Source organism: Haliotis cracherodii, unplaced genomic scaffold, assembly GCF_022045235.1.
Source record: "Haliotis cracherodii isolate W230 unplaced genomic scaffold, xgHalCrac1.p SCAF_3, whole genome shotgun sequence".
NCBI lineage: Eukaryota > Metazoa > Mollusca > Gastropoda > Lepetellida > Haliotidae > Haliotis > Haliotis cracherodii.
The window spans coordinates 58,163,615-58,176,036 of NW_027266286.1; the positions used below are offsets into that span (position 1 = coordinate 58,163,615).

At 44.8% G+C, this 12,422-nt stretch overlaps 1 protein-coding gene across 1 annotated transcript in view; it reads right to left on the bottom strand.

The window, feature by feature from the left end:
• Window positions 1–4,187: 4,187 nt before the first annotated feature.
• Window positions 4,188–12,422, bottom strand: part of LOC139475090 (ras-related and estrogen-regulated growth inhibitor-like) — a 37,464-nt gene continuing 29,229 nt past the window's right edge. Inside the window, exons 3-5 of the mRNA XM_071258336.1 lie at window positions 9,618–9,691; window positions 8,629–8,836; window positions 4,188–7,530 (exon numbers count right to left, since the gene is read on the bottom strand). Of these exons, the coding sequence (XP_071114437.1) occupies window positions 7,364–7,530; window positions 8,629–8,836; window positions 9,618–9,691 (449 nt within the window). The 3' untranslated portion in view covers window positions 4,188–7,363. The remainder of the gene's footprint in view (window positions 7,531–8,628; window positions 8,837–9,617; window positions 9,692–12,422) is intronic.

The following is a 12,422-nucleotide window of genomic DNA, read 5'->3' on the forward strand; positions in this document are numbered from 1 at the left end:
CAACTGTGTGGATTGATGCGCATTATGTCAATAACTGGATTGTCTGGTCCAGACTCGATTATTTACTGACCGCCCTCATATGGCTGGAATATTGCTGAGTGCGGCTTTAAACAAACAAACAAACAAAGCAAGGCAGCGTTAAACCAAGTCACTCACTACGACATTGGACCCGTGAAGATCCGGGGAAGAATAGGTCTTCAGCAACCCATGTTTGCCATAAGAGGCGACTAACGGGATCAAGTGGTCAGGCTCGCTGGCTTGGTTGATTCATGTCATCGTATCCCAATTGCGTGGATCGATGCACAGTATGTCAATCACTGGATTGTCTGGTCCAGACTCGATTACTTACAGACCGCCTTCATATGGCTGAAATATTGCTGAGTGCGGCGTTAACAACCAACTACAAACTACAACACTACGACATTGAATTTGGCGCTGTGTTATGCCTCCCATCAAGGTTTTCTCTCTTGTTGCACGCTGTTGTTTCTACTCAAGGGTAGGTAAGTACAGACATATACGCTCAATGCGATTCGGGGATATGTACATGTGGTTCAAGTTTCAACATTAACAAGCAGATCAGTATGATAAACATATAGTCGTTTTTTCAGCATTTTTGGCCAAAAACAAATCTCATTAAAATCAGATGTTAGGATACCTCTCTGCGTGCCAAAATAGAGTTTCTGCAACCAGAGAGATTCTTCACACACAGAGGTATCGTATCGGAATAAAACATCTGATGTAAATTAGATTGGGCGTAATCACACCTGAGTATTCGTTTGTTTTGTATGCGGCCAAAACCATCTAATAAAGACCAGGTATTATGAACGTGCACCTGATAAACACTCGATATGATAATGGCGGTGCCTACTGTTACTGTACCCTCGCATTCCCAAACCATTTCTATCCAAATACAGTCATACCTTTTTACATGGAAATACATTTGCATAAGTTGTGAAAACAGGCCGAGACAGTCAACTCGACCCATGGATATGTCTGAACTCGTATAACAACCAGTGGAAAGGTTTGGGTGTATTCAAAGGTAAATGATTCGGGAACACGGTCGTTCGGCTTTCCGCCAACATTAAGCAGACATGTGACATTACGGTAGAAATGTTCAAAGCGACCTTATCAACTTACTCACTAACTCGTGGGGGCGGTCGGGTAGCCTAGTGGTTAAGGCGTTCGCTCGACACGCCGAAGTTCGATTCCCAACATGGGTACAATGTGTGAAGCCCATTTCTGTTGTCCCCCGCCGTGATATTGCTGGAATATTGCTAAAAGCGGCGTAAAACCACTCACTCACTCACTCGTGTGTTAACTGTATCACTAAGTCCAGCCACCTCTCTTCCATCAACATCCCCCATCCCTGGTTCAGAGTATGAACCCGTGAAGATACGGGTAAGAAACGTTCTTCAGCAACCCACGCTTGCCGTAAAAGGTGACTATGCTTGTCGTAAGAGGCGACTAACAGGATTGGGTGGTCAAGCTCGCTGACTTGGTCGATGCATGTCATCGTATCCCAATTGCGTGGATCGATGCTCATGATGTCAATCACTGGATTATCTGGTCCAGACTCGGTTATTTACAGACCGCTGTAATATAGCGGGAATATAGCTGTAAACAACAACCAAACAAAAAAACAAACATCATAGTATAGATGAGCTGAATTATTCACAGAATAAATGAATGACGAGATGGTGAATTTACATACACCTACTGCGCCCATTTCAAATCCTGTAAGGGGACACGGGTGGCCCAATCGTCTAAGGCGCCGCGATTCGCTGTGCAGAGTTGCGTCCCTTTGGCACGCCAGAAACCTATGATTGGGTTCGAATCCCGCTTCGCCCCGATTACGTTTCTAGGTTTGTCAGCACCATACCCGTGCTCGTGGGTCTCACCGAACTGGTAAACGTCTGAGACCTGCATCACTTGGGGTTTTCCTCCCACATTAGGCTGACACGCCGCGATATAACTGGAATACTGTTAAAAGCGGCGTTAAACCCAACTCATTCACTCAACTCCTGTAATTATATACTCACCAACAAAAGAAACGCGAATACCATACATGTTGATTAAAATATTAAGAATTACTCATATTCAAGAGATATTATATTGGTTCAATGCACAAACGAACATACTGGAATGTTGTGTGAACCGATGCCCATGAAGACATCACATGTGACGTCATATATCCATAACTGGAAACCACGTGCAGCATATGGTGATAAGAATAAAGACACTCTGAGGTAACACTTGGCTGATTGTTAGTTTTGTCATTAAGTGGTACACGTTAGTACATCACGTTGTACATACTTCTCTATGTTTCTACGGTTCGCGTTTCTTTTGGCGGTGGGAATATATTGGCGGCAAACTACTGTCTGGTTATGCTGATGAAGTGGGAGACATGTACCGGCAGAGTTGGGAAAGGAGGGTGGGGCACCATTACTTAGTAGCGTTTGCTGAGACGAGAAGGGGGGCGGGGGAGGGGGGAGGTGAATGGGGAAGGAGGGTGGCACCATTACTCAGTAGCGTAAGACGTGGGAGGAACCACTGGGGAAGGAGGGTGGGGCACCATCAGTAGCGTCTGCTGAGACGAGGAGGCGTCTGCTAATACGAGGGGGAACTAGTGGTGCCCTCACTCGATGTGTCATCGTATCCATGGATAGTTCCTCGGGCTAAAATCCATAACTTTGCCCGTCCTGGACTCTATTACAAGCCATCTGAACATTGCTGACAAACAATGTAAACAATATTGGCTCACTTGTTTGTGTGCCGAACCTGATCTATTTTCATACGCTCATCATGTCTGTATGTTCCTGCAATAAACATTTTCTCCAAACTATTTAGACAAATTACCCTAAACTTTACGTCTATCATGGGTTCTTTGAAACAACCCATTAGCAGTACATGTTATCTGTAATACATAAGAGACTCTAATCTCTAGTACTAAAAACTGTGCACGAAATACGTCGCCCACACATATACAGTGGCATAGGATGTACATACTACCCAGAGTATACTACTCCGAGCGACCTTAAAGACGTTATTACTGTTACTATACAATTAATTTGTTGTGCCATTGCTATAGTTATTCCGTCATGCCATCACAGATTAACAATGATATCAATGAAGTGGGTATCCTTAACTTCTCTCTCTCTATCACTACAATGCCAAGTAAATGATTTGGCCCTGTGTTGATTTGAATAAATGACTTCATCACATCATCCGTATGTATATCCACATTGTGACAGACAGGAAGTTTTGTTTGTTTGTTTGTTTGTTTAACGCCGCACTCAGTAATATTCTAGCTATATGAGCATCGATCCACGCAATTGGGATCAATGACATACATCAACCCAGTCAGCGAGCCTGATCACTTGATCCCGTTAGTCGCCTCTTACGACAAGTGTCGTCTTTTACGGCAAGCATGAGTTGCTGAAGACCTATGCTACCCCGGATCTTCAGGGGTCGACAGACAGGAAGTGAATGGTGCACGAGCTCTATACCTCAGAGAAATCACGAGTGTCAGAACTAGCATAGTAAGTGCCTAGTTTAGGAGCAATACGTCATCCTTAAAGGTCTTGATAAAGCAGGAGGCGGCATCCAGTCAGTCTCTTATTGTTCACGGATACAATATAATCTTAGAGTGGTTGCACGAGTCTTAACTTGGCCACCATTTTGTACACGTCCTTCAGTTGCCTCTGGCGGAGGTATACTGTTGTGATTTACGATCCTCACAATCATTGGAGTCCCTAAGCCTGAACATTCGTTCTTAAATGACGCCCAAGAACCAGGAGCCGAGCCGACCAGTCCTTGTTTTAGCCCCTTAATGTCGAACGCAAGTACCATTTTTTAACGTCATTGGATATGACGCGGCCGGGGGTCGAACCCCGGACCTTCCGCTCTCCTGGCGGACGCTCTACCACTGGACCCTGGAGGTGGTCCCAGCACTGAGTGAGTGAGCGAGTATGGTTTTGCGACCCTTTTAACAATATTCCAGCCATTTCACGGCAGGGGACACCAGAAACATTGTACCCATGTGTGAATCGAACCCGGGTCTTCGGCGTCACGAGCCAACGCTTTGACCACTAGGCTACCCCACCTCTTGCTTCCAACACTGCGACAACCGAGGACCATGTAGCAACAAGACAACACAGAAGACGGAATGTGTTCAAGTGTTTAATGAAACAAGTACTAGTAAACTAGTCCAGTCCTTTCTTTAAAACTCTTTGTTTCCTTTGACACGGTTGCCCGTTACAAACTTCACACCGACTGTCCAAGTTATCTCCCCTTATAACACAGGATCCGGGGACGAGCATTCCTCGATGATCCAGTGTACTATATACGAGTTCTTATAAACACCCTTGGCCCATCGCCGCCACACCTAGTCGACACTGTGCTAAAAATGGACGTCTCATCAATGAAAACTGCTGGGCAAAGGACACATTTCACGGCTTTTATGCTCTTGAAACTAACACGAAATGGTTTTTCGATGGCGATATATTTAATACGTGTATCATAGTTGTGTTTTGGACCTTAAGTTTGTTTGCAATGTTTCGGCAACTTTTTTCAGCCTAGCAACGTTTCGATACCTTTGGTAATTTTGGGGGAAAATCCAATTTTCAAGTGTATATATGTTGATTTAATACATCGTGGGTTCGTTCGTACGAATGAATGTAGCTTTATGCTGAATACGTGTTCAGAAGAGGTATGTTGATTGGTTGTCGAATTAAACATCCTGAGCGAGAGAAAGTCTGTCCTAATTTGTCAATTCAGATACAACGCTTATGGTGGCGAATGGGTCCAGGGTTTGTGTCGTAATAGTTTTGGAGATATTATACACTTGACAATCGAGGACGGGAAGGAGAAGTTGTATATATTCATTGTTACACTCCACAGCAGGGACCGGCGCTATCCAGGGGCTATATTCGGAAGTCACTCTTTTGCAAAAGGTCCCTCATAATGTGTGGATAAGAACTCATTAAACGTAACTGAACTTCAGTAAACATAATTAAACTTCACATGGCACTTTTCAATACACAGAATCAAACCCACTAACAATGCTTGTGTTTAGAAGACAGTACACAGTTAATCAGGACCGAATACAGTCCTAACACAAGGAGGTGAGAACTGAATAGGGTTTTCAATCATCTTGAAACAGTAATCCTTGGACATGGCCGTCCACCCTGGCTGGTAATCCTTGGACATCGCCGTCCACCCACGCTAGTACTCTTTGGATATGGCCGTCCACTCACGCTAGTAATACTTGGACATGGCCGTCCACCCACGCTAGTACTCCTAGAAAAATTACCGTCCACTCACGCCAGTAATCCTTGGACATGGCCGTCCACCCAGGCTGGTAATCCTTGGACATGGCCGTCCATCCACGCTAGTACTCCTAGAAAAATTACCGTCCACCCACGCCAGTAATCCTTGGACATGGCCGTCCACCCACGCCAGTAATCCTTGAAAAATGGACGTCCACACACGCTAGTAATACTTGGACATGGCCGTCCACCCACACTGTGAGGACAGCTACTGCATGATCGTAAATACGCTGTGAAAACCTGACACACGAGGCAAACGACTGTGGACCGCAGACCACCCAGCGAGTTGTACCACACCGTGTACACATACACACGTTCCATCACACACACGATGTCTGTGTTGCACGGTGATTGACCGCACCTACATCAGTTGTTCCCCCACCATTGTCGCCCATCTGGCGGAGATTTGTCTCAAAATAACAAACACGTTATTTATCACGAGTACATATCCATCTTATTATGTGTGGCCAATTGTAACGACCTGTCATGAACTACTAGTAAGCTGCATGCACTACATATATACTGCTGAACGGAAGTTAAAGAACACCCTTATTTTTCATGACTATAGTTAATCTGCCACGGCTGGTGGGTGTTGCCTTCCAACTGTGGTTGTTCCTTAACTTGTTTTGAGTAGTATATTTAGTCACTCGAGGTTTTTGTGCTTTCTCAGACCTTGTGATGTGAAATATTTCCGGGGGAACGTGTATTCACGTTATAAAGCTTACCAGAACAAAAAGTAGCGTTGATGGCGGTGAAACAAATAATCCCTTTCATTGTGGGTTCACCCACCCAGTATACATTGTTCCTTATGTAGACTGCACATTGAGATACACCCTAGCTGTCGGTGGGCCTTCCATCGTATGTTCGTGGATCGTACATGGCATCTTCGAGAGGCGAGTGAGTCGTGTTTCCAGCCTTGTCGAACTTGGTTGGTTTTACAGTTATATTCAGGCTGGACTAACGAGTCTATGCATAGTCCAATGAAAATTGCGTTCGGCAAGGTTGAAACTGGACTTTTACAGTCAGTTAACTCCCTTGCCCCGAAGATGTGTTTATGGATATATACACCATTGTACCTGTTGGTAGACTGCATGTTATATACTGTATCTGTAGTCGGTCTGCATGTTTTCAATGTATCTGTAGGCGGTCTGCGAGTTATACTGTATCTGTAGGCGGTCTGCATGTTTTCAATGTATCTGTAGGCGGTCTGCATGTTATACACTGTATCTGTAGGCGGTCTGCATGTTATACACTGTATCTGTAGGCGGTCTGCATGTTATACACTGTATCTGTAGGCGGTCTGCATGTTATACACTGTATCTGTAGGCGGTCTGCATGTTATACACTGTATCCTTAGTCGGTCTGCATGTTGGACACTGTATCTGTCGGCGGTCTGCATGTTATACACTGTATCTGTAGGCGGTCTGCATGTTATACACTGTATCCTTAGTCGGTCTGCGTGTTATACACTGTATCCTTAGTCGGTCTGCGTGTTATACTGTATCTGTAGGCGGTCTGCATGTTATACACTGTATCTGTAGTCGGTCTGCGAGTTATACACTGTATCCTTAGTCGGTCTGCGTGTTATACTGTATCTGTAGGCGGTCTGCGTGTTATACACTGTATCTGTAGGCGGTCTGCATGTTATACACTGTAACCTTAGTCGGTCTGCGTGTTATACTGTATCTGTAGGCGGCCTGCATGTTAAACACTGTATCTGTAGGCGTTCTGTGTGATTACTTAATATCTGCTGGTGGTCAGTGGTGCACAACTGACCTTGCCAAGTCCGCATACTGGATCATTGGTGGTAGTAAACATGGACGGTTCGGACACGACTATCTGTTTATGACTCCAAATCTAAAGTCAAGACTGGGATATTGGTAAGGTTGTAAAACCGACACACTATAGACCCTAGGACAGATCATGTTGTACACAGTACCCACGATGTCACATATTCCGCTAATTGCACGTGCCCGGCATCTGGTCGTCACGACGTAGCCGCTAATGGAATGATGTTTCTACACACATTGGTGACGTCATGATTTCTTGAGGCCAAACACTCTGTCTAAGAATGTCCTGGACCGCCGCTTGAACTCGATGATCTCCTTACACAGGGTATGGAAGGCTTCGATGACCTTGAGGACGTCCTCGGACGCTGACACCTCCAGGAAGGCACAGCTGAACTCGGCGGCAAGCTTCTGCCCTGGAACAAGAGATGAACATGGGTGGATTCAAATCTGCATCCTCGATTATCTCTGTTAAGATAAATACCTACACTTCCTTTTAAGTCCGATTCGAAATAGGAGAAGCTTAAAATTGCTATCCACTCAAATTACGACTATGAGCGAAAGAAATTCTGTGGGAGGTTACTCAAGGGGATCATAAGATGGTAACGTCACTTTCCGGAAGAGGCTACGTTGGCGAACGGGTCCAGGGTATTTTTCTTCATGGAAAGGGGATATGATGAAAACTCGACAATATCACACATGCAACATGTGACAAATAACTAATCAGTGACATGGATCCACGCTGCAGCAGAACGATAACATCGTCACAGCCGTGTGGTGGTCTTACACAACGACATTGTGGTTAATTTGTTGTTTGTTGTTCAACGCCGCACTCTGCAATATTCCAGCTATATGACGGCGGACTGTAAATAATCGAGTCTGGACCAGACAATCCAGTGATTGACATCATGAGCATCGGTCTACACAATGTGGATACAATGACATGTATGAACCAAGTGAGCGAGCCTGACCACCCGATACCTGAGTCGCCTCTTACAAGCCTAGTAACCTTTTACGACAAACATAGTCCCTAGAGACGCTGTGGACAACCGATCTATCAGGTGCACGAGGTTATTCGTCTTACAAGGAAACATGGATCTGAAGGCCAGACCCATGGATCGTTTTGTTTCCGCTATTTGCCATGACCCACTATACGTACGATACGTACTATGGCGACTGACGGTGCAGTATCGGGAGGGGGCACGGGTGGCCCAGTCGTCTAAGGCGCCGCGATTCGCTGTGCAGAGTTGCGTCCCTTGGGCACGCCAGAAACCTATGACTGTGGGTTCGAACCCCGGTTCGCCCTGATTATGTTTCTAGGTTTGTCAGCACCATACCCGTGCTCGTGGGTTTCACCGAAGTGGTACACATCTGAGACCTGCATCACTTCGGGCTTTCCTCCCACGTTAAGCTGACATGCCGCGATATAACTGGAATACTGTTAAAAGCGGCGTTAAACCACCTCACTCACTCACTCAGTATCGGGATATATAATAGATAATCGTTTCACCGACCTTCATCTTGTGTGACCTGGCGCACGTGAGCAAGGTCAGCTTTGTTCCCGACAACGATGACAGGGGCGTGGGCGGCTTTCTTGGCTTCTTCTATCTTCTTCCGCACATCCTGTAGTATATCATAGCTCTTCCGGCTGGTCACGGAGTACACCAACATGAATCCATCCGCCCAACGTAGTACCTCCTCTCTCGCGCCGTGGTCATCGTTCTGGGAATACAACACACACAATCATTTAAACATGGTACCCAGAATACACGTTATTGACGTCTTTAACTTGAATGTCCTCATACATTCTACCCCACTGAGGTTTTGTTTTTGTCAGCAATATTCCAGCTATATGACAGCGGTCTGTAAATAATCGAATGTGGACCAGACAATCCAGTGACTGACATCATGAGCATCGATCTACGCGATTGGGAAAGAATGACATGTATCAACAAAGTTAGTGCCGAACTCCAGGCAGGGTAACAACAAATATCTTTACGTTGTTTACTATGACGTGGCCAGGGGGGCGTACAACAGACTTTCTGTCCTCGGGTAGACGCTCTTTATACTAGATAGACCACAGAGGTGGTCTAAGGGTAGAGCGTCCGCCCGGAGAGCGGAAGGTCCGGGGTATGATCCCCAGCCGCTTCATACCAAAAGATGTTAAAAGATGGTACTTGTTGTTACCCTGTCTGGCGCTCGACATTAAGGGGCTAAAACAAGGACTGGTCGGCTCGGAGTCAGTATACTGTGTCTGAGTTGGGTATTCATGTTAAACTGCGGCATGGTATTTCAGTGAGCTAGCACTATAAATCGGCATCAGTCCGGACTAGTAGAAGCAGCCACACACACACACATACACGTGCATGCACGTCGCTATATAAGTGCAATAATCTTCGACGCGACGTTAAACCCCATTTCACCTCACCACCTATATACTAGACCACGGAGGCGGTCTTTTTAAAAAAAAGAAATCACAGGCGTAACGATTAAGTCTACTTACAAATGATCGAGTGTCCAGCAATTCAAATGCTATAGATTCCCCCTCTATGCTTGTGGTGCACTTGTACTTGGTCTCTGCAGAACAAAATGAGGTGATAGTGAGTGAGTGAAGGCGGTTTTACTCCGCTTTTATTAATTCCAATAACAGCATGACGGGGAACACGACCGGGTCAGCATGATGGGCTGGGATTTTATCGATAAATAAATTGTTCTCGAAAGATATGAAATAAATAATTATGCTTTAAACTGTTGGGCAATTGAGAAATTGCCCGCCACAAAAATAACATTGTTGCAGCGTGTTTCAGGCTCATACAATCTCATTAAAATCAGACCTTAGTTCTCGCTACCGCATAACAAAGATCTGAAGACATCCCATTAGCGGTCACGTCAGAACGACCTTTCATCCGACCAATCAGTGCGTCGCTTACTACATTATGAACGTGACAGTGGGAACTTGATTTCTAATCATGCAATCTCGAAAACTTTAACATGGGGTATTCCGAACGATAGTTACGGGTTTAACGACTGAATCCTTACAATCTAGACCATCTGTTAGCCATTCCAGAATGTTTTTTGTTCAGGTTTCAAATTTGTAATCGAGAATTTGTCAAAATATGTTTCGAAGCGTAGTCGCCAGTTTGAAATTTGTGCCGTAAAGCACGAGAAAGCTGCCTTCTGATTGGTCATTCCATTGGTCGGTCAAAGTTCGCGCAAGGTCGGTCTGACGTGACCCGTAATGGGATGTCCTCAGATCTTTGTTTAGCGGTAGCGATAACTAAGATCTGATTTTAATGAGATTGAGGCTCATAGTTTTAAATATCTGGTTTTGTAACTGTAGCTGACAAAATATCTTATCTATAGACAAAATCCCAGACCAGTCAGAATATCAAATGGTCGGTCCCTAACGCTATAATCGGTGGTACCCAGGTGTATATTATCGATGGAACATCTTCCCGAGGCAAGGGAGTTAACTGATTATGAAAGTCCAGTTTCCACCCTTGCCGAACTTGGCTGGAATTATGGAGTTATGTTTAGGCTGGATTAACGAGTCTATGCAAAGCATGTGTACCGTCAACTGGGTGTGGACAGATATTTTCTGTTTTTTTATCCCCAAAAAAGACCTTGAATATTGATCAGATCGTATTGTCTTGGCGCCGCCATTTTTTTTTAAGCAAATGAAAGCGACATGAGAGGTGGAATCTGATTGGTAAATAGGAGGGACTTAGAAGGGACATAACTTGTAATCGCCACTGGTGGCGCTACGAACCAGCCCCGAAGTTCAAGCCTAGTTCGGCAAGGGTGGAAACTGGATGTCATGTATCGGTAAAACGAGGGGGTCCGTGCTTGTCTTAAAAAACGATACATGTGAGACACGTGTGTTCACAATGTGTGACCCATGCTTGTTGGTTGTTGTTGTTGGTTTGTTGTTTAACGCCGCACTCAGCAATATTCCAGCTGTATGACGGCCGTCTGTAAATAATCGAGTCTGGACCAGACAATCCAGTGATTGATATCATGAGCATCGATCCACGCAATTGGGATCGACGACATGCATCAACAAAGTCAGCGAGCCTGACCACCTGATCCCGATAGTCGCCTTTTAGCGCAAGCATGGGTTGTTGAAGGCCTATTCTACCCCGGAATCTTCACGGGTCTGTGACCCATGCTGATCGTGTCATCGTACACGGATTGATCATGCTTTCGACCACTAGTTTGACCGTAAGTTCCAGGTTATGTTCGGGCTGCGGTAACAGAACTGAAATATTGCTGACTGACGTGAGACAAGTTTAACTCTCAATTCCCCTGAAGTCTGGGAATACTCCGCCATTCTAATTACCCCAGCTGAAAGTTCAAACACGTTTACATGCAACAATCAGTTTCACCTAGTCTAAAACCCAGTCTGGCATGATTGGCATGTAATAATGTATTTTGTTCCTTGAGGGTTTTTTAAAAATTGGGATGGATAGCCATGGAGGTATCGGGCTGATCGCTGCAGCTGTCAATGGAATGCTCCTGAATTCGCTCTCCTGCAAGAAGAGACATGGTGCCCTGCATGGAATGGTGAGGTTTTTGTTCCGCGCATGTCCGTATCTCACACTATCTATCATACAGATGTGTACTGCACGAGCGAGTCAATATTCACATTTATCTAATATTAGGTTATAGATATTTTATAGCCCTAATTGGGAAGCAGTCGGTACAATTAAAGGCCATTACTAGTGCGTTTGAAATGTCAATTTCAAAGTTCCGGAAAATCTATTTTTGCAGACATATTGTTGCTAACATTATCAGCCAAGTTCAAGTGACAACTATCCTCACTTTAATTCTTCAACTTACAAAATGACCAACTACAAATGAATTGTTGAATGAGTGAAAAGGATGAGTTTTCGAGTGAGGGCATGATTGTTTCAGCATTGTCTGTACAGTTTTACCTACATATACTGAACCGCAAAAGAAACGTCACCCCAAATAACACTGCATGAAAAGTTGTCATTTAAATATCTGGGTAATTTTTGTTAAAGTTCCTCAAATTTAACATTACCTTGTCTGGAAAAATGTAATTTGATGACAAAAAAGCAGCAGATGACAATAAAACCGATCGCCGAAACGGATCACGGCAACGCCCATGGTAACCCGATGCACGTGAGTTCCGTGCAAATTGAAATGCACAGGCGTTCCCCCATTTCTTGCCCTATAAAAATCCACTCAGATCGGATAACATTCATTCGTTATTGAATTGCTACCAAATGCCAAGATTGACAAGAAATCAGCGACACCAAGCCCTTGGTCAATCTCAAGCTGGACT